At 39.9% G+C, this 22,221-nt stretch overlaps 9 protein-coding genes and 1 non-coding gene across 10 annotated transcripts; 6 read left to right on the top strand and 4 right to left on the bottom strand. All coding sequences in view use genetic code 12, as the record gives it.

The window, feature by feature from the left end:
- Positions 1-20: 20 nt before the first annotated feature.
- Positions 21-2,264, bottom strand: MES1 (methionine--tRNA ligase; the record flags this gene model as incomplete). Its single annotated transcript, XM_036811189.1, has 1 exon — positions 21-2,264. One exon carries the CDS (start codon positions 2,262-2,264, stop codon positions 21-23), a length of 2,244 nt encoding a protein of 747 aa, XP_036663260.1.
- Positions 2,265-3,776: 1,512 nt separating this feature from the next.
- CPAR2_101140 (glutamyl-tRNA(Gln) amidotransferase subunit) lies at positions 3,777-5,126 on the top strand (the record flags this gene model as incomplete). Its single annotated transcript, XM_036811178.1, has 1 exon — positions 3,777-5,126. The coding sequence occupies one exon, from the start codon at positions 3,777-3,779 to the stop codon at positions 5,124-5,126; it is 1,350 nt and encodes a 449-aa protein (XP_036663259.1).
- A 199-nt stretch (positions 5,127-5,325) lies between these two features.
- Positions 5,326-6,144, bottom strand: CPAR2_101130 (GTP cyclohydrolase I; the record flags this gene model as incomplete). The annotated part of the gene is made up of 1 exon (XM_036811167.1): positions 5,326-6,144. One exon carries the CDS (start codon positions 6,142-6,144, stop codon positions 5,326-5,328), a length of 819 nt encoding a protein of 272 aa, XP_036663258.1.
- A 229-nt stretch (positions 6,145-6,373) lies between these two features.
- SSD1 (mRNA-binding translational repressor) lies at positions 6,374-10,219 on the bottom strand (the record flags this gene model as incomplete). The annotated part of the gene is made up of 1 exon (XM_036811156.1): positions 6,374-10,219. One exon carries the CDS (start codon positions 10,217-10,219, stop codon positions 6,374-6,376), a length of 3,846 nt encoding a protein of 1,281 aa, XP_036663257.1.
- Positions 10,220-12,480: 2,261 nt separating this feature from the next.
- On the top strand, positions 12,481-12,553 carry CPAR2_t_cp_Ala(AGC)_46. Its single transcript has one exon. It is a non-coding gene; the product is annotated as a tRNA-Ala (tRNA).
- A 261-nt stretch (positions 12,554-12,814) lies between these two features.
- On the top strand, positions 12,815-13,711 carry CPAR2_101110 (uncharacterized protein; the record flags this gene model as incomplete). The annotated part of the gene is made up of 1 exon (XM_036811145.1): positions 12,815-13,711. The coding sequence occupies one exon, from the start codon at positions 12,815-12,817 to the stop codon at positions 13,709-13,711; it is 897 nt and encodes a 298-aa protein (XP_036663256.1).
- A 183-nt stretch (positions 13,712-13,894) lies between these two features.
- Positions 13,895-15,277, top strand: ASH2 (Ash2p; the record flags this gene model as incomplete). The annotated part of the gene is made up of 1 exon (XM_036811134.1): positions 13,895-15,277. One exon carries the CDS (start codon positions 13,895-13,897, stop codon positions 15,275-15,277), a length of 1,383 nt encoding a protein of 460 aa, XP_036663255.1.
- A 21-nt stretch (positions 15,278-15,298) lies between these two features.
- CPAR2_101090 (uncharacterized protein) lies at positions 15,299-16,036 on the bottom strand (the record flags this gene model as incomplete). The annotated part of the gene is made up of 1 exon (XM_036811123.1): positions 15,299-16,036. One exon carries the CDS (start codon positions 16,034-16,036, stop codon positions 15,299-15,301), a length of 738 nt encoding a protein of 245 aa, XP_036663254.1.
- Positions 16,037-16,292: 256 nt separating this feature from the next.
- Positions 16,293-18,128, top strand: CRH12 (Crh12p; the record flags this gene model as incomplete). The annotated part of the gene is made up of 1 exon (XM_036811112.1): positions 16,293-18,128. The coding sequence occupies one exon, from the start codon at positions 16,293-16,295 to the stop codon at positions 18,126-18,128; it is 1,836 nt and encodes a 611-aa protein (XP_036663253.1).
- Positions 18,129-18,432: 304 nt separating this feature from the next.
- Positions 18,433-21,423, top strand: PFK1 (6-phosphofructokinase subunit alpha; the record flags this gene model as incomplete). The annotated part of the gene is made up of 1 exon (XM_036811101.1): positions 18,433-21,423. One exon carries the CDS (start codon positions 18,433-18,435, stop codon positions 21,421-21,423), a length of 2,991 nt encoding a protein of 996 aa, XP_036663252.1.
- Positions 21,424-22,221: the final 798 nt, after the last annotated feature.

The following is a 22,221-nucleotide window of genomic DNA, read 5'->3' as shown; positions in this document are numbered from 1 at the left end:
GTTTGATCTACACCAAGCAATCATTTCTGTTGGCCACCGTACAATTTCCTCCACTCATCAATCTTCTTTTCGTCAATTCTCTTGAAAAGATATTCAGCAGCGCCAATATTGTGACCAGCAAGCAAGACGAGGGTGAACTGATCAGGGATGGACAATGCAGGTGCATTCAATATTCTATTAATTTGTATTGACGTCAGTGGCATGAATGGGTAAAACACTGCTGACAACAAGTAAGCAATATTGATTCCAACATTGACAACCGCATCAATTCTATCAGGTTCTTCTTCAAAACTCTTGTTATCAATACGATTCGATTGTAAGAATGCATTACCACGCGCCGACAATGCCATGGCAAGTTCCAAACCTTTTCTGATTTGAATTCCATCCATAGCTTGAATGTACTCCTTCAATAATGCATTAAACTCGTTGACAAATTCCTTGTAATTTGGAATGTTATCGAGATTATACTTGGGCAAAACACCATTATATTTGGCATTGACAAATTTAACAATACGATTGACAAAATTACCCAAGTTGGCCAACAACTCACTATTATTCTTGGCGACAAATTCGTCCCATGAAAATTGAGCATCACCAGTTTCAGGTCTAATTGAAGCCAAGTAGTATCTCCAAACTGATGAGGAAACACCTGTTTCTTTGGCATTGTTTCCAAAAACACCAACACCTCTAGATTTGGAGAATTTCCCACCTTCGTATTGCAAGTATTCTGTTGTGCTTAAATGGTACAACTTGGTCCAATTGTCTCCAGTGCCAATTTCAGATGCAGGGAAAACAACTGTATGGAATGGAACATTATCCTTGCCCATAAATTGATACAAGTCGACATTTTCTGGGTTTTTCCACCATTTGATCCAGTTTTCAGTGTCTGTTGAGTCGTTCTCTCTAAAATAGTTGGCAGTAATGGAAACATAACCAATGGTGGCATCAAACCAAACGTACAACACTTTTTCTTCATAACCAGGCAATGGAACTGGAGTACCCCATTTCAAATCTCGAGTAATACATCTGGGTTCCAAACCTTGCTTAATCCAGGAGTTGGTTATAGTCTTTGAATTCTTAGACCATACACCACTGGCTTCTTCCACCCATTTTTTTAATGGTTCTTCTAAATCATTCAATTTGAGGTAGATGTGAGTGGAGTTTCTTGCAACTGGTTTTGCTCCATCAACTTTACATCTTGGATTGATCAAATCCAACGGGTCTAATAAGTTACCGCACTTATCACATTGGTCACCTCTAGCATCTTCATAACCACATTTAGGACATGTTCCTTCAACGAATCTATCAGCCAAAAACGAATGATGTTGTTCACAATACAATTGCTCAGTGGTTTTTTCTTCCAAATATCCGTTCTTGTGCAATTTAAGAAAGATATCCTGAGCAATTTCAGTTTGCAAATCAGTTGTAGTTCTACCAAAGTAATCAAAGCCAATGTCGAACCAATCATAAACGTCTTTGTGAATCTTGTGGTACTTGTCACACAATTGCTTTGGTGTGACACCATCTTCCAAAGCTTTGGTTTCAGTAGCAGTACCATACTCATCAGTACCGCAAATGAAAATGGCATTATGGTTTCTATTCTTGACATATCTGGCATATATATCAGCACTCAATACTGACCCTATAATATTTCCCAAATGAGGAACGTTATTAACGTATGGCAATGCTGAGGTAATCAAGATATTACGTTCATCTGGTTTGGGAACAATCCTTTCTGCCTGGTCCTTTACCAAATAGTCTTTGATGTAATTTTGAGCCCCAGTGTTTTCTTCCTTGACTCTTTCGACTTTAGTAATTGACAATGCATGTTGCACACCTTTATTTACCTTTTCGGCAAACTCATTAAACCAATTATTGGATCCATTGACGTAAATTGGATACAATGACGAAAAAAGAATAATCTGCGATGGGTTGACTTCAACTTTAGATGGAGTTGAAACTTGAACTTGTTCAAGACTTTCCTTTCTATTAGTCAATACAGCTTGATGCAATTCTTTCTCCTCAATCTTGATATGTTCATCAATCGTGTAGTTCTTTGCCAAATACTTGACAATAGCATTAGGTTCGAATAATTCGAATCCAGTCTTTTTGTCCTTCAACAAAACGCCAATTTGATGATCACTGTCTTCAGGTAATTTTACAACGAGTTTTGGGTCATACGCGGCAGCAGCAATGGATAACTTCAAATTGTTGACCAAAGCCAATAAAGTCTTGTCCTTGGATCCGTAAAGTTCTAAGCTCATATTGGTAGGAGGGTATTGATATATATGCAAAGTGTGGATGACTCAGGCTTTGAATGGAATTTTTTTTTTCACTCATTTTTCCAATCCTACACAAATCTGACAAATCTGACAAATCTATGTTGGCTGAATCTTGTACAAGATCTAAAGTTGCACCTATAAGCTAATAGCAAAAAGGTTCTTCTTCTCTAGGGTTGTATACAAGTTAGATCTAGTGTTTTACTTATAATACTTCGTATGTATAAAAATAGAAGATTATCATATCGCAATCCGCGGATATACGAACAAGAAATATAGCGAGTTGGCTGTATAACACTTACGCTTTAGATTTCATTAATTGACAAGTTTGAAATTGTTAGGTTACACCATCATTGACTACCACCATTATTAATTCATTACTAATTCAAGCGGCCTCTACTAGTCTTGAGTATTTATAGCTGCCCACTTTTCCGTATTTCTATATATTTTATAGTCTATTCTACAATCAACCTCTCATTTAAACCGTACATCATCCTGACGAACAAGTAGTAACCAACAATAAAAGAAATCGAGTACAAATGGCGAGATTCGTTAATTCGATCATCATGGGCATATCAATGCTCATCTCAATAGTGAATGCTACGTCGGAAACCAACAATACAGACATAGTAATCAATACAATAAAAGAATGTTATGGCGAGCTATTTGATTTTCACTATGACGTTTTCGTAAGTAATGGTGGAATGGTCTTACAACTCAAGCCCAGAGAAGTGAGGACAACGAACTTTTCAGTAGGATCAAATGACTATAGGCTAGACTTATGTGTGGGTTTGGCTATGGGATTAAGATTGATCGGAGCAGTAGATATAGGGCCACACAGGGATATAGACCCGGCAATTAATGACACGCATGATGGTGGTATAAGGATTATACCGCGAGATGAATTCATGAGAAATATAATGGGGGTACTGTTAGGTAGAGCGCATGATATTTACACAACAGGCTGAGCGTTTACCGACTATAGTAGTTGCGTGGGTGATAATATACAGTTTGACTTAGTGCAAAGGAATTTGTGTGGAGTCAAAGAATGAGGCGTTCAAACCAACTGCCCCACGCAATCATAATAAGTGCGATTTAACACTAATAGTTGGGTGGCCCCATCACAAATGCACGAAAAGGTAATGAACATGGAATTCGGTGTTCTGGTGAATATTCAATATGTTGCGGGTTTGATATGGGTCGTCAATGCAACTAGATATTGTTGTGCGCAACTGTAGGTATATACGCGGATTGCGATATAATACCTTTTATATTCATACGTACGAAGAGTTATATAAGTAAAACACTAGATCTAACTCGTATACAACCCTAGAAAAGAAAAACCTTTTTGCTATTAACTTATAAGTGATAAATCTTCTCTCTTTGCATTACTATCTAGCTTCGTGTCGTGTACAAAATCCAACAGTGTTATTATTAGAGATATTGAGATTCCCAACACTTCGATATTTGTCTCCCCCATACATTCTCCTTTCCCCAATGGCACGACAACTTACTCAACTCCGGTGTTATTCCACTCGTGGAGACATATTCAACAGCATCATTACGAAATGCACAATTGCGGCACACAATGGTCCTCTTTTAAACACAACCTATGCTTTGAAGGATAACATTGTTACCCAAGACTTCCTCACCACGGCAGCCTCACACGCATTATACAATTACCAATCACCATTTGATGCCACTGTTGTCAAACTACTATTCGAGAATGGGGCAACTTGTATCGGTAAGGCCAATCTAGACGAGTTTGGAATGGGGTCGTCAAATCTAAACTCATACTATGGTGCAGTCATTAATCCTTTTAATGAACAGGCAGTTCCTGGTGGCTCGTCAGGCGGATCTGCGGCAGCAGTTTCAGGAAAGATTGCCAGTTTTTCAATAGGTACCGATACAGGTGGTTCGATCAGGTTGCCTGCTAGCTATTGTAATGTGTTTGGCTTCAAACCAACGTATGGACGTATCTCACGGTGGGGTGTAATACCGTATGCACAAACTTTAGATACAGTGGGGATAATAAGTGACAATGTTGACTTGGTGGAGAGAGTGTATGATGTTTTGAATGTGGAAGATCAAAAAGATCCCACGTCGCTCCCACAATCGGTGAGGGATAGCATGAATACTACTGATCAGTTATCGCAACTTACATTTGGAATACCGCTGCATTTCTTGTTTGACGAAGTATCGGACCAGGTCCGATCAACATGGATTGAAGTGATGGAACATCTCATTGATCTTGGGCACAAGATCAAATTCATTTCGGCCAAGGCAATCAGAAAAGCATTGCCTGTTTACTACACAATTGCTACATCTGAAGCTGCATCGAACTTGGCTAGATATGATGGAACTAGATACGGCTATACATCAAACCCTGTAAATGTCAATGACCATCCCATGGAATTGATTTTTAAAAATAGGACGGAATCCTTGGGTCCAGAAGTACGGAGGAGAATACTATTGGGTAACTACACACTAAGCTCCAAATCGGGTGATCATTACGCAAAAGCTACTGAGCTACGTGAAAAATTGACTAGAGAACTATCATCGGTGTTCAAAATGGAGCATCCACTTCTTCAAGACCTGTATAATGAGCAAGGTTGTGATTTGATCATATCGCCAACTGCAATGGATGTTGCTCCCACAGTACAAGAAAGCACCACGAAAAACGCTGAGAACTTGATAAACGAGTACATCAATGATATATTCACCGTTCCAGTATCACTTGCTGGTTTGCCAGCAATATCGGTCCCGTTCAATGGCATCGGTATTCAATTGGTGGGTCAATACGGTGACGATAAACTTGTTTTACATGCGGCGAAGCTAATCAAATGAGAATTGTAGAAATTATATAGACCACGGCAAAAGAAAAAAAGCCATGCTTCGTATAGAAAGTATTTAGAATGTTTGTATAAGTTGAATTATCATTAATCGTTAAAATATAATTGAAACAAAAGGAAAAAAAGTAATCCCCTCCCCCCCTTTGCTCTAAGATCTGTGTTGAACTAAAATGCAAAACATATATCTGTTGCCTTTACTTTCTCCCCAACAATGTCAAAAACTCTTCTCTTGTCTTTTGATGATCTCTAAAGCATCCAAGCATACAACTCGTTGTTGTTGAACTACCAGTCTTTTGTACACCGCGACTCACCATACACATATGCGTAGCCTCCATGACTACCGCCACACCACGAGGTTTCAAAATCTCACTCAATGCCATAGCAATTTGTTTAGTTAATCTTTCTTGAACTTGAAATCTTCTCGCGTACATTTCAGCCAATCTTGCCAATTTACTCAACCCCAAGACCCGCTTGTTCGGGATGTATCCAATGTGCACTTTACCAAAAAAAGGTACCAAATGATGTTCACAAAGGGAGTATATTTCAATATCTCTAACAATCACCATTTCATCGTGGTTTTCTTCAAAAACGGCATTCTTGATAACATCACGGATATTGTCTTCGTAACCCTTTGTAAAAAACAACATGGCACGAGCATATCGTTCAGGTGTTTCCAAGATCCCTTCACGATTGGTATCTTCGCCCAATTCAGTCAAGATTGTCCGAACGGCATCAGCAATGCGCTTTTCGCGCTCAGCTGCTTCTTCAGGGGTTTGTTCAATACGTGATCTAGCACCGTGTGAAGGCCATGAAAGTCCATCTGAGTCTATTGGCGGATTAAGGATCAAAGGTGATGCCGGTCTAGTTTGTAGTGGTGAGTTGAGATCGAAATGTGATGATGCAAGTAATTTGGATCTTTTGGGATGCACCACTGGTCTGGGGGAGTGGGTTCCGTTGATGGAGTCATGGTCTCTCTTGAGATTGTGGTTCTCGCTGTCTTTATGCTCCGACATGCTGCTCCTAAAGTCAGTTAGTTTTTCTTTGTGACAAGAGAAGAATGACGAGTCCAAACCACTTACGAAACGAACCTTTTTTTTTCCTTTTTCTTTTTCCCTTTTTACTTTTTTTCACTCGCCATACATTCTCATTCCAGAGTCAGATCTGTAAATCAAAATATGTAATTTATAACCATAAAGAAAAAAAAAAATTACTTCATCATGTATCTATACATACACACATCAACTACGTAAACGGATTTAAAACACGAACAGTCAAGCATGGCAATGTCATACCAATTTCTGCTCTCAACAATACTGGAACTTCAGTCAACTCTCTAACAACTTGAATATGAGAATCACCGTCAATTCTCGTTTCAAGATTCTGCAAATATGGTGCCAAACCTGAAGCATTTGACCCTTCAGACTCATCAATGACGGAAGAAGAGTTTGTTCTCACATTTTGAGGAAGGTGTGATTGGGTTGGTGAGTTTGGCATGGACTTGGTGGCATCTTCTTCAACAACCTCTTTGTTCTTTTTTAATGGAGGCATCGTCAACTTTGGAGGCTCTAAATTCATCTTGCACAATTTTTCCACAATGGAATCTTCACCGGATTTTTTCTTTTCCAAAATGGCCTTGTTTTGGATTTTGGCAGCTTGTGTTGACGTTGTTCTGTACTTATTCTTGATTGAGTTTCTATACGACAATGAAGTGGTTTCATCCGGGGGCACGTATGTTGCCGAATCAACGCCCTTTTCCCAGAACAATTCCAAAACTCTGTTGGTTTTATCAAACTCTGCTTTGGCAAGCGGCAATTGATCTCCGTGTACTCTCTTTTCAATACCAAATTCAGGGATAAACACGTCAAATGAGGACTCATACACTTGTACAACTGTACCCATGCACAACAATTGACCAGCACTTTCGCTCAACTCATTGATGGTTTGTGATAGCAAAAGGTGAATAGCTTGCTCTTGTGCATTGGCAGCGCAATCCTTCTTGAAGTTACAATAGTCAGCCAATGCCTTTAATGAATCAACATCCTTTTCTTCATCCTCTTTGTGCAACACTGCCTTTAATTGTCTGTGAACAATCAAGTCGGCATAACGTCTCAACGGGGCAGAAAAATGTGTATACAAGGGTAAGTTGTAGTAGTAGTGACCATAACTGTCAGGGTCTTGCTTACCTGCAACGTAGTACTTGCCACGAGCCATACATTTAAACAATAGAATCTCAACACATTGTCTCTTGACAGGATCTTCAATTTTCAATAATGAATTCTGCAATGTGGCTGCATCGGTGGTGTCGATCTTGATTCCCAAATTGGTTGCTTTACGCACAAATGTCTCAATTTTTTGCAATGTTGGTAATCCTTGACGACGCAAAAATGCCTTGTTACCCAAACCAACTTGAATCTTGGCAGCGATTGCCGAATTAACCTTCAATGCAATCTCCGAGATAACATCACGTGCTAAACTATCGTCAAAAATGTTCAAACTCAAGGCAACTTTTTCATCATCCAATTGGTCCAACAAAGTCAAATTTGGCGTGATGCCCAAACTTCTATTTCCTAAACGGTGACGACGAAACTCTTTCGCAATCAAACTAAAAGTTCTGATGTAGTCGGAAGTTGCTGACGAAATGGTGTCCACAGGTTTGTTTTCCAAAATTTTATCAAAAAAGTCATAATTAACAATTTGCTTAGGAACAATAATTGACTCATGAATAAATAAGTCTTCAACTTCGAAATTAGTGGTGTCAATTTCAAAGACAACCGATAGGGCCAAATTCTTTACATTCTCTTTGAATGAAATCAATTTGTTGACTTGTTGAGGGTATAGATTTACCACCTTTTGAGGAAGAAAAACCGCAGATGATCTCTTTTTCGACTTTCGATCCAATACTGACCCAGGCTTGACAAAGTGCGACACGTCGGAAACATGGAATCCCAATTCAATCTTTGTATTGGACAATCTCTTTACATGTAACGCATGATCAACAAAGTCGCCATTGGGGGAGAACGCAATAATGTAATCATTCACGTACTCAGTTCTGTTCGAATTTTCCAACTCCGATTCAACAGATGGTATGTCAAAAGTTCCGAGTAATTCCTCATCATCATGATTATCATCAGGATACTCATCACAAAGAAAATTATTGTCTCTCAAAATTGAGTCAACTTCTATTTCAGGACTATCGATCTTTCCCAATTTCGAGATCAATGTTCCGAAAGGATGCAATGATGTAATGGGCCATCTTTTGATCGATGCAACAAACAACTGGTCAGCATACTTCTCATGGTTGCTAACAAAATCAGATGGGGCTTGCTCAGTTGGAATAGCAATTAATGGAACTTTCTTATCGGTGGGCTTAAACCACACAATCTTTGGTGACTTAGGTGTTTGAACTGATGGTTCATTTCCTGATTTCTTGTCTCTCGCAGCTTGTGCAGCCTGTGCCGGTCTCAACAAGCCCAAAGTACCTGCAAAAAGCTGTCCGGGAATTCTGTCAACTACAGCAACAACATGCCCTGCATATAAAGGTTTAACCTCATCGTTTATCTCCTCCTCTTCAACCAAAAGCAATGATTGCCCCTCAACCTCGACATCATCATTCTTTTTCATTGTTGGTCTTTGCTTAAGCGAGCCTCTTCTTCCTAAACCTTCCTCGCCTTTATTGTCTTCTTTCCCGTCTGTACTTGAACCTGCAAAAGCAGTCGTAGTTGTAGGTGCTGATGTGGCGTCATTATGAATATCATCATTCAAAGGTCTTGTATTGTGGTCTTTTCTTCTCTTTTTCTCCTCCTTCTCCTTCTTGGACTCCCATACTTCGTCCACAACTAACAACTCGACGGCAACCAAATCGCCTTCCAAGGCACGATTACGATCTTTTGACCCACAAATGAAAATGTCAGCATCTAACAATCCATCAGTGGATACATATGCATCTGATCTATTCTTCTTGTTGACTCTTAGAGTTCCCGTGACCAAGCGACCCTCATTGATCAATTCAGGAAGGGATGACTGTGGCAAGTATGGAGCGAAAAGCGATTTACGACCATTGCCAGTATTTTGTCCGCCATGTGCTCCTCCTCCTTGACCACCGCCTTGAGCTCCAGCTCCACTGTTTGGTAAAAATTGTGAGATGGATGATACGGAATTTCCTCCACCATAGGAACTATTACGTGGTCTATGGCCAGGAATAAACCCTGGGGGTGGTTCCAATCCCGATGCTTGTCTGTGATGTGAGCCAGATTGTGGAGTCAAATGGATGTTTTGTTGTCTCCAGTTTTGATTAATACCTTCAGAATTACGCGATGCCGTTCTGTAGTGTGAGGGTTTTCGATTGTGGCTACCTCTGTCACCACCGCCACCGCCACCGCCACCGCGTTCAGGAGATTGGGTGAAGCTAAAATTTGGAGTTGGCGGCAACAAGTTGCTGTTACCAGAAGTTCCTTCTTGAGATGGTGTTGCTGGAAACTTGAATGACTGTTGTCCATAAGCTTGTGATCTCGGGCGGTTGTGAGCTGCAGTGTTAGGGCTCGAAGGATCGTTGCTTTCTTGAGGAAACTTGAATGATCCAACTTTCTGATCATCAATAGCATCACCACGCAGTGGGCTAGAGCTGAGTCTGCTGGTTCTTTGTTGATCGGCAGCTGCAATAGCTTCATTGAGTGCCAATGAGTGCCTTCTAGTATGGCCATGAGCAGTACCGCCACCAGCTGAACCTGTTCTTCTGTGTGTATTGTTGTAATTAGTGTTGCTGTTGGTAATTGAAGATGATCTAGAATGTGAGCCACGATTGTTATTGTGATGAGAAGAATGCAGGATATCGGAATGCGAAGAAGATGACAGGGGTGGATACTCAAATTGCGGTTGTAAGTATTGTTGCTGCTGCTGTTGCTGTTGCTGTTCCAAAATTTGTCTTTGTTGAGCTTGAACCTGGTCCAATTGACGTTGTAAGTTGTATTGCTCAACCATCAATGTGGTTAACTCTGAAGGTGAACGTCTATGAGCAACATGCAAGTTTTTCCCTTTTCTACTCGATACTCTACTGGGGAAGTCTTCAGGGTTGTCTTGTGATGAACTCATAACTAAATGCGATGTTAAATCGAAGTAACTTGAGTAAGGAGTGTGTGTATTGTGTATGTGTACGTGTCACCAACTACAAGGAGTGACTAAAATGATGCGGTGTATTAATTGAGTTTGTAGTAGTAGTAGTAGTGGTGGTGGTGGTGGTAGTTGCTATGCAAAACAAACAATTGACAAGGGAGTGTGTTGATTGGGGTTGTGTAATGTGATTTGATGGGTAGGGACGTGGATGGATTGCAAAAGGAATCTTTTAAAACTGTTGCTTCTCCTAAACGTAATTGAGTGAATGGCAAAATACTTTTCTCCCTTTCTTCTTTTTTGTTGAAATTTTTCTTTACTTTTTCTACTTTTACTTTTTTTTTTGCTTTTTTCTAGTTAGACACAGACACCAGACACAGACACAGACACAGGCAATTCAGTGTAGTATTACACATAGTAATTGTTTACTTGTTACGAGTTAAATCACGCATATAAACACAGAAGGAGTGTACAATCCCTCTCTTTGGTTTTGTATCCTTCAAATACATAGAGATGAAATGGCGGATGCATAGGAAGGGAAGGGAGAGAAAGGGCATGATGTACCTTGAGATATATCAGAGCCTAGACTCTTGTCCATCTATGCTTCTGCTAGTGATTCTCATCTAACTCCATGCTTCCATTCTTCCTCTCCTATGTTGGGTTTTTATGTAGGGACTAAGTTTTGTCCCTCATTCACAATGTTAATAGTCATCTGTTTTTGTTTTTTTTGTTAAGTAAGCAAGATCTAAAAATAACCCACTTACATTTGTATACCAAACAAAAACAACAAGACTTCTTTGACAACAAGTACATGTTATTCACAAGTGCAATGTCAGACCAACCTACTGTTGACCATATAATTAGAAGCCACTGAAGAGTGACTTAGTTGAGCAAGTGTATGGCCTTGCTTCCATGGAGAAGAGAAGAAATTAATGGGCTCATAATTGAAGTGTGGAGAGTTACAAAATCATTTCCCAGCACCCAACAATCTCCGAGCCATTGTTCTTAGTTTTTTTCTTCTTCTCAGTTCTAGGCTTTGAATAAGTTTATTATATGTGTATATGACCAGTAAATTTATGACAGGTAATGACACGGGGAGGCAAAAATGAACATTTTATTCGCTGAATGAGCTGTTAATCTTACGACGAGAGTTAAACGCTAGCAAAAAGTCATCTCTTCCTAATTGTTATTAGTTGCACCCCTTACATTAGCACCAAGAAAAAAAGAAAGAAAAAACTCAGATTCAACATGAAAAACCAAAGCATGTGAATCTGTTGGCAATCAATGCTGAGGGAAAAGCCCGTTAACACCCATTTTCACGGTGCTAGGAAAGTGCTGTCGAACTTGGTATCTGTATCCCTATCCATTTTGTACATTATCAATGTATTGCATGGAATTCGATAATGCGTGACTAGGTTCCAAAGCTATAACATGACATGCATCCAAACTAACAAGAGATTTTTCTCTCAACTGTGAGCCTTTAATCAAGTATAAATCCATCACAGTGGTTTATTGCGACCAAACAATTTGCACAAGCAGACAAAGTGTTTGGATTTCCCATGTCAGTGCTAAGCGAAAACGTAAGCAACAAATTGGGTAGACTGCGAGCCATGCGCCACATAATACAAACGCTATGATTACTTTCAAAAAGGGAGCATAGCTCCAAAGAACAAGGTTCTTCCTGTACCTGATATTAATCTATGTTTGTAAAAATTAGCACGCGGTGTCTACTTACACCAGAGCATTATACAATCGTACATTATTGAATACAATCACGCTTGGGAATCTCTGAATTTAGGTCATACACAACCACTTCGGTTCCCAACCACCGCCAAATCTATATTGAAGTGAACACCCAACCACGCTACCAATTGCTTTTTTTGCAACCACAGCATGTATATTGCTCACTCCCAAGTGAAGTAAACGCAAGTAAATTTGTAGGTGGGATTGAAAGAGTAACGAGTGAATCCAAGTAAATACAAAATTATTGAACAAGTCCAGCTGCGCTTTGCCCTTTGATTTCATATAATTTGATCAAATTTTGTTACAAAATCCAACACTTCAATCAAATAGATGTGCTAGGGAGCTTCTGAGCTCTAAAGCAGCTTTCTAAATTAAGGATAAGTTGCTAAAATGGATACTAGTAGAAAGCCAAATGCAATTAAAAGGTGGAGCAAAATATTACCAATTGTGACTAAAACTAAGCTACAATATAGAACGATAGGACAAATTAATTATAAAATGGGCGTGTGGCGTAGTTGGTAGCGCGTTCCCTTAGCATGGGAAAGGTCATGAGTTCGATTCTTATCTCGTCCAATTAATTTTTTTTCTGTAACCAATTGTTAATATTTTAGAGTTGATGAGCATGATGTTTGTATGTTTTCTTCAATGCCCATCCACTTGTTCTATTTTTTACACGCCAAAGAGCAACAGGAGTGTTTTTAATGCCTTGCTAAATCCGCGGATGTCAAATTGTGGTGCACAGAGAATCCACAAAAAAGGACAAAAAAAAAAAAGAACAGAACCAGAGCTTTGTGACTTTCCAATATAAGCTCCACCACACTGCTACTTTACATCATGCCTAGACTCTCCAACCCGACTTTGACTTGCAAACGCCCTATCAAATCGTTTATTCAAAGACGCTACTTAGCCACAAGAACAGCAGGCGACTCACCATTTGATCATTTACCCAGATCACCCCCCAATCGCAAATGGATCAATTGGAAGACAACAACGGCATTTTTTTTACTTGGGGGATATTTGTCATATAACGAGACCTTGTTTAACCTTTATGAGAAGTACACAGCTATTGATGACAAGCAAACCCTGACCAATTTGCAAGCTTTACAATTGGAATACAAGTTGAAGAATTTACCCATTTATCAGAAATTGGCACATCCTAAAAACAACCATCAATGGTTTAAATTACTGAGCTGGGAGAATCTCGATCGAAATGTGTTGGATAATCAGGATTTGTCAGTAAAGACCCAATCGGAATATCATGAACCAACATTGACGAATAGAACTTTGAGCAAACCCGGTGGGATCTTGATTAAACCAGTGACATTTCACAATATTGAAACCGATGAAGGGGTTTCCATCATTCATGCCGGATACAGATTATGCGGATATCCATTTATTGTGCATGGTGGCATTATTGCTACTTTATTGAATGAAACATTTAAGAGAAATGCTTCATTGTGTAAAGATACAACATCAAACTTGAAGGATGATTTTAAAGTGGAAAACTTGACAATCAATTACAAGCGCCCTACATTTGCTAATCAGTTTTTGATCATAAAGACAAAGACGAAACCTAGTGAACAAAACGACAAGAAACATATTGTGTTGGAGAGTGTGATTGAAAATGAAGATGGTAAAGTGTTGGTAAAGAGTCAAGCCATGTTGCATGATACTGGACGGGCGACAAATAGAAGTAAAGAGAAGCAAAAAGCGGAAAAGAGATGGTGGTAGATTGAAATTGGGTTAATGATGTGTGAAATGTAGTCGTTTCTCTTCTCTGTGTTGAACTCGTAGTTATATACTGCTTATATTGCAATGTACATTCAGTATCTGTTATGTGGAGCACATATGAGAGCGCACAATTAAAAAAAAAAACAAAATTATCTCACCTACCTTTTCTTAAGAACATTCTCCATGAGGCAGGGATTTTCTGAAGAGCCATCAATTGAGCCACAAGTTCAAGCTATTGGCGATGATGGCGGTGGAATGACAAGGCGAGATGAATCTCATCTAACCGCTCAACAACCATCTATAACCATACAAGAACAACACAATGTCATTATTCAACCACGATTACGACCAATGCCATTTAAATTGCAGGATATTTCACAACCATCGTTACCTATACCGACAGAAGTGTGTACTTTAAATGGTGAGACTTATTACCAAGTGGAAGATTTGCCCGTTAATAGACGTGGATTTAAATACAAATTATGTCGGCCAAACCCCCTCTTTACATCAAATTTTTATGCAACTACCGATTTACCACCGTATCAAGCGTGCATCAGCTTGTTTGACCGAGCACCAGCAATGTTGTTTAGTAAAGACTCAATGTCCGTTACGCAAGCTAAAGGATGGAGATCAGCAAGAAGCAATGTGGGAGTAAGAGAGGGTTCCTACTATTTTGAATTCAAAATACTCAATTCTGACAAAAATAGCCATGTTAGAGTTGGGGTGGCTAGAAGGGAAGCCAGTCTAGAAGCACCAGTAGGTTACGATGCATATGGATACGGCATACGGGACGTTGACGGACAGTTGATGTTTATCAGTCGACGGAAAAATGTCTGTGTTGAAAATGGTTTCACCACGGGAGATGTCATTGGATTCTTGGTGCAACTTCCCTCATTAAAAGAGCATAAGCGTGAAATTGAAGAATTTGTTGAGAATAAGCGAGCTGAGATGTCGATGGAGCACAAGTCGAAAAAGAGGAAACACAAGTGGAAACAAATCAGTGTTGAGGAAAATGAAATGTTTATTGCTCATGACAATATCGTACGCGACCAAATTCCAACCAAATCGAAAGGTGCTCTTTATTACGATCAATACGAGTACACAAGGACAAAGACAATGGACCATTTGTTGAACCCAATTACAGTGTTTGGTGAAAAAGCCGTCATTGAAATGGATGACAAGACGAAGAACATACCAGTAATTACCAATTCCAAGATACGAGTTTTCAAAAATGGTATTGAACAAGATACTTGTATTGATAATTTGTATTCATTTCTACCAACAAACATTGAAACACGAGAGGATCTCAACCTTGAACCAAACGTGCAACAGCTGCAAAATCCTGGGTATCGAAACACAGATGATAATACACTAGGATATTATCCAATGTTATCAACATTTCAAAATGGAGCTGTACGACTAAATGCGGGACCAGAATTTGATTTCCCCCCACCAGAAACAGTTAAGCCATTAAATGATCGCTACGAAGAACAAGTCATTGAAGAATGGTATTGGGACATACTTGATGAAGTGGAGGCACAATATTTGGATAATTTTGACGATTAGCATCGCTCCTTTATAGCTCCATTATAAAGTAGAAAGATCAGGACCCACTCTCATTAAACTTGACTCTCTATTAGGTAAGCCACTATTTTTACAATACACTTCATAGCATTTTCGATGAAACGCATCTTTCTCCGGTGTAAGTATACCCATGGTAACAATTTCCTTACATTGTCGACAAACGAGTAGCTTCCCCCCTCCATCCTCGTCATCATTTTCACCTGATCCATATCCATCAATCAAGTATTGCTTCAACTCACACAAGCTTTTCACTGATAGTATTAACCGATCGTTCAAGGTTGCATCAAACCACCCATCGTCAATCAACCGGTCAACAAACGCGGCAGCTTCTTTTAATCCCTTAGCTTGGTGCGCATGTACAATCTGCTGTGCCGTGGCCCTACTTGTGGAGAATTCAAAATTGGATGCCTCAATTATATCATCGATAATCCCCTTTATGGACACAAGTTCTGAAGTTGTGTACATCGAACTTTCCTTCATTATTTCATCAACTATGGTATTTATGAAAATAAAATGCAACGACCCATCAACTTCGTCATTTTTCCGCTCAATTTTGAATCCTTGTTGGGATATTTGTATATTGATATCAGCAATGTATTGATTGAGTGACTCCATTGTGTGTTCATCCTCTACTTCCAAGCGCTGACAGATCAAGACAAATGCATCAAGAAGGTTCTGCAATTTGAGTGACTTGACAGATCTAATATAGGTGAGGAGTGTCCTATGGGCCTCTGTGTACATTTTTGGTAAAGGAAGATACTACTACTGATAGAAGGTAGAAAGTATTTTTGTTATGCTGAAAGAACGCGTTTCGATATCTTTTGTGCTCAGTATGTTTCCCAACTTCCTTGCCCTTTGCTTTCATTGTTTGTGTCGTTTTTGGTACTCCACGATTCTTACGATGGCGTTAACCAGTATAAGTAATGTGATGATCGCAGGGATAAGTATTGGTTGGAGTTTCAATGTCTAACCTTTCATTTGTTGTCGATACAATTCTATGTTCCCACTTAGACTCCTCGTGGTGCACTACTTGCTTGTTAGATGCTCAATTCAAATAGAGACGGAAGATGAAGGTGCTGGATACGGCGGCGATCAGTTGCAGAATGTATTGGATGACGATTTTAGCAACGTTTTCAATGATGAGTCACTGTCTGATGATATTCATTGTCCAGTAAAGTGCAATCCAAACACTGACAAGTTGTGCTTGGTTACCAATGAGGCATTGGGAACCTCGATTTTTGAAACCTTCAAAGAAGGGACTAACTATCTTTCAATCACAAGTTGTGGAGATGGTGTCAAGTTTGGTGAAGAAGGAATGGAGTTGACAATTGAAAATAAATTCGAAAATCCTGCCTTGACATCTAGTTTTTACATTATGTATGGCAAAGTTGACGCTGAAATTAAGGGTGCGTTTGGTAGTGGCATTGTGAGCTCCCTCTATTTGCAAAGCGATGATTTGGACGAAATTGATATAGCTGAGATATTAGGCGGAGATCCATTTGACTATCAAACAAATTACTTTATCAAGGGCAACGTCACCTCCTATGATAGAGAAAGATATCATAAGTTGCAAGTGAGCCCGTTGAAGGAGTACTACAAGTATGGTGTTGAATGGACACCTAGTAAGATAATATGGTACCTCGATGATCAACCAGTACGTCAATTGAGTTGTAAAAACAAGCAAGGTTTTCCAACATCTCCAATGGCGATTAAGATTAGTTTATGGGCAGGGGAAGATACAGAAAATGAAGGGACAATTGCATGGAGCAAGGGTTTAACGAACTACCAAGATGGCCCATTTACTATGAATGTAAGGAACTTGATGGTTAGTGATTACTCTTCGGGAAAAACGTATTCATATGGTTGGTTACCGAATGGTTCATGGTTGGACTTGGTTGCTAACGATGGAGAAATATCTACATTAAAGAATGAAAATGATGTGGGATTTGATAGCCCTGTCCAAATATTGACACCCCCACAAGATTATACGACTGATTTTACGGTGCCAAGAGAAAGGCATGGTGATTGGACAATTCCTCACGAACGTGTTTGGACACCCACATGGTCAGCTACCCTGACTGAGTTGATTGATTATGCATCCATCACCGACGATAACGACTCTCAACTCGATGATGCTATTGACGATCCTATTGAATATGCGTTCCCCACATTGCCAGTAGACCGAGGTGTCAAAAACAAGCAAGTGGTGGATAGAAACCAAGCAGAGCTTGCACCAGTTACTAAAACGGATTCCAAAATCTCCGAATTGATTAGCGAGTCCTGGTTTGCAACAACCTCAACTATGGCGGCAGAGTATCATTTTACAACACTTATCCATAATAGCAAAATGACAGCCAAGCCCATAGCTCCAGCCAGACCTGAGAAGGCTAAACCTGAGTGGCCCAAAACAGAAAAGGCTAAACCAGAGAAGGCTAAATTAGATAAGCCTAACTCAGACAAGCCCAACTCAGACAAGCCCAACTCAGACAAGCCCAACTCAGACAAGCCCAACTCAGACAAGCCCAACTCAGACAAGCCCCTGTCAGAGAAGCTCGAGCCAGAAAAATTCAAGCCAGAAAAGTTCACTCCTACTAAGTCAACTAAGGTTACGGATCCGAGCAGGGTTAGCAGAACCACCACGACGTCGGTGGAGACTGAGTTTATACAATTCCCTGAAGAGCATCGACATCATCAACATCACCATTATCCTCATCCAAAACAAAAAGTTGGCTCTCATGAACCGCAAGTTGAATCAGGTGTCGCTCGCTTACTCGTGATACCCGTTGCCGCTATGTTACTCACCGAACTTCTTGTACTCGTTACGTCATTATAAATCGTTGCATGATTAGAGATCATTTTTGTGTTCAAAAACGGAAGTTTTTATCTGATGGTAGCTCGGTAATCTTGGCTCCGAAAAAATGTTTAGTCGTGTAATTATGTACAGAATACACTCTCCCTCCCATTATAAAATTCGTCTGCTTAATGCGCAATGGAACCATCAGTGCTCCGAATTAATGATTCTGAGCTTTTGATTTCTTTAAATAGCCCAAACCTTTTACTGAAGCTCAACTCAATCAACACAATTGATTATTTCCTCTTGGCTTTTACCAATTGATACAACATTCAAAACTGCAATTATGCCAGGTGTGGATAACATACAACGTTTGAGTTACGTCTCATTCATAACAACCGATTACGACAAGTTTTTGCAACTGTACAAATTTTACTCCAATTTGGGCTTTAGGTTAACCAAGAACTTTTCAAGGGTGACGACAGATGGAGCTTCTGGGGCATTCAAACCACAAATGCAACTTGGAGTGTCTAAGGATTCCTTGAGGGAAGTATGGCTTGAGTCGTACCCCTTGCAAGAATTGGATGATAATGGAAACTTGCGCCCTTGGCAAGAAATGAAAGTTTACACCGGTGATGATGGAGAGAGATTGACCGATTCCACTGTTATTAAGATTAGATTGTCCAACGAAGAGCAAATAAAAGCAACTGTGAAGAAATTCCTTTTCTTCAGTACCGATTTGAAGCAGGTGGAGAAGTTATTGAAAGACGCCAATGTTGAAATAAAGACAGTGGGTGATCACACTTTTCACGTTAAAGATCCATTGGGAAACTTTTTGCAATTTTCAAACACCAAGAACGTGTTGGATACGAAGCAATATCATTCACCACAAGAATACATCAAAGTTGCCGAGGCCACAATTTTGAAAAATACGCACAAGACACAGCTCAAGTCAGAAATTGATCTAGTAATTGACAAAGAAGAAGCCTTTGTTGAAGGTGGTAAGAAAAAGAAAATTGCTGTCATGACTTCGGGTGGTGATGCTCCGGGAATGAACCCTGCAGTAAGAGCCGTTGTGCGTGCTGGTATCTACTATGGGTGTGATGTGTATGCCGTATATGAGGGATATCTGGGTTTAGTCAAAGGTGGTGACTTGTTGAAGAAAATGGATTGGTCGGATGTTCGTTCGTTTTTGTCTCTTGGTGGTACCGCTATTGGTACTGCAAGATGCAAAGAATTTAGAGAGCGCGAGGGTAGATTACAAGCTGCATACAATATGGTTGTCAATGGTATTGATGCATTGGTTGTGATTGGTGGTGACGGATCCTTGACAGGTGCCGATTTGTTTAGAAGTGAATGGCCATCATTGATTGACGAATTGGTTAAAACCGGGAAATTAACCGAGGACCAAGTCAAGCCATACCAACATCTTACCATTGTTGGTTTAGTTGGTTCTATAGATAATGACATGTCAGGAACTGATGTCACAATCGGTGCTTATTCAGCATTGGAGAGAATCACCGAAATGGTTGACTATATTGATGCAACTGCCTCCTCACATTCCAGAGCCTTTGTTGTTGAGGTGATGGGTAGACACTGTGGCTGGTTAGCTCTTTTATCAGGAATGGCCACTGGAGCCGACTATGTTTTGATTCCCGAAAGACCTCCTAAAGCTGGTGAATGGAAGCAGGATTTGAAAGACATTTGTACGAGGCATAGGGAATACGGAAGAAGAAAGACTACTGTCATTGTCGCTGAAGGAGCAATTGACGATGAATTGAACCCGATTACCTCAGAGGAAGTGAAGCTGGTGTTGGTGGATATTGGTTTGGATACAAGAATCACTATCTTGGGACACGTGCAAAGAGGGGGTACTGCGGTCGCCACCGATAGAAGATTGGCAACATTGCAAGGTGTCGAAGCAGTCAAAGCAGTATTGGAAATGACTCCCGACACTCCATCGCCAATGATTGGTGTCTTAAGACACAAACTTGTTCGTTATCCATTAGTGGATGCGGTTAGGCAAACCAAGGCAGTTGCCACTGCAATTGAAAATAAAGACTTTGATAAAGCAATGGGTTTAAGAGATGCAAATTTTGCTGAATCGTACAAGTATTTCCAATCGATTACAACATTTGATGATGGTTCAAGACAATTGGAAGAAGATAGAAGATTGAATATCGCTGTCGTACATGTTGGTGCCGCATCTGCTGGATTAAATGCCGCCACCAGAGCTATTGCTTTGCAAAGCATTTCAAGAGGACACACATTGTATGCCGTAGCCGATGGGTTCTCCGGTTTGGTGAAGGGCCAGTTGAGAAAATTGAGTTGGTTGGATGTTGAAGGATGGCATAGCAGAGGTGGAAGTGAAATTGGAACCAATCGTTCATTGCCATCGCAAGACTTTGGTGAAGTTGCCTACCATTTGCAGAAGTACAACATACAAGGGTTGTTGATCATTGGTGGGTTTGAAGCATTTACTTCCTTGCATGAATTACACGATCAAAGAGACAACTACCCAATCTTCAAGATTCCAATGGTTGTCATTCCAGCAACTATTTCCAACAACGTTCCCGGAACTGAATACTCTTTAGGATCAGATACGTGTATGAATGAGTTGGTTTCTTATTGTGACGCCGTTCAACAATCAGCATCATCCAGTCGTAGAAGAGTGTTTGTTGTTGAAGTGCAAGGAGGTCACTCTGGTTTTGTTGCTGCTTACTGTGGATTGATCACGGGTGCATTAGCTACTTATACACCTGAAACAAAGATTACATTGAAGGAATTACAACGCGATATCAATCTTTTGTTTAAAGTTTTCCAAAGTGATCGTGGAGAGGACCATAACGGTAAATTGATTATCCGTAATGAGCAAGCGTCAAGTGTTTACACCACTGAATTGATTGCTGATATCATCAAGGAAAATGCCAAAAAGAGGTTTGAAACACGTACAGCTATACCTGGCCATGTGCAACAGGGGTACACTCCATCGGCTGCTGACCGTGTAAGTGCCGTACAATTTTCATTAAAGGCTATCGAGTTTATTGAGCAATACAACCGTTGTGTTGAGCATGCTGAAATCATAATGGATAAAGAAGAAGGGGACGAGGATAACGAAGACGAAGACGATTATGATATCGATTTCAGTCCTAAGCATTCGCAGGTTGTCATTGGTATTCAAGGAGCATCCTTACAATTTACCAGTGTGAAGAAGCTTTATGATTTTGAGGCCGATGTTAAATTGAGAAAAGGTAAGACGGTTCATTGGCAGAATATAATTGAAGTGGAGGATATGTTGAGTGGAAAATCTTTGTTGAAGCGAAATGAGCGTGGATAAGTATGGGATCTTGTTAAAAGACTGTGTGTATATTAGTAATGAATGATTAGACGAACAAGATAGTAGGGTATTGTACTGCAAGTAAGCCACTTGAGCGTACTCACGGTGAGTAGTAGTAACAACTCTAGACCTAAAGAGAGGTTGTATCTGAAAGTGGTTGGATCGATCTGCAATATATCGAGCATTTACATTATACAGAATGTGCATAGTCTAAAACCGAGTGAGATTTAACTAAAGGTGCAGCAAATATGGATTTATGACTTACGGCATCAATAAGGAAGGGGCTCATAACCGTGTCTCAACGAAAGTGCACTTGAAATTTGTTTACGGCGAAAGTTGAGTTGAATTACAGCGGGGTACTACAAACGTTCACAAAACAATAAAGCGATTAGTAAGAAAGTGTAGTTAGACGAGTTTAAATTTGAAAAAAAAATAGTAAATACTTTGTAGTGCCAGCTTTTATTTAGTTGAGATTCAGCTTTGGCAATTGTGCATCACCAGTATTTGGCAACTGTGCATAAATGTATGAGTACAAGCGGAGATTGATGAAAACAATAGGAGCTTAAACTAATTGTAAGATTCATACAATGCGGCATGCAGCGGTTATGAGAAATGGCTCTTCACTTTTTTTTTTTTCCGCATCCGTTTGAATTCACTTGTGCCGCCAAAAAGAAAAAAAAATCATAGTGTAATCGGAGTCAACGTCAACCCGAATCTTTCTATCGCGATGATTAGAGTCATCTCGTTTTGGATTTGTCAATTGTAGTACTAAAGAAGTGATTGCCTCTAGAAAAAGAA

The sequence above is a fragment of the Candida parapsilosis genome, contig 005569 (genome assembly GCF_000182765.1).
Source record: "Candida parapsilosis strain CDC317 annotated contig 005569".
Taxonomy (NCBI): Eukaryota; Fungi; Ascomycota; class Pichiomycetes; order Serinales; family Debaryomycetaceae; genus Lodderomyces; species Lodderomyces parapsilosis.
This window is presented reverse-complemented; position numbering and strand designations above follow the sequence as displayed.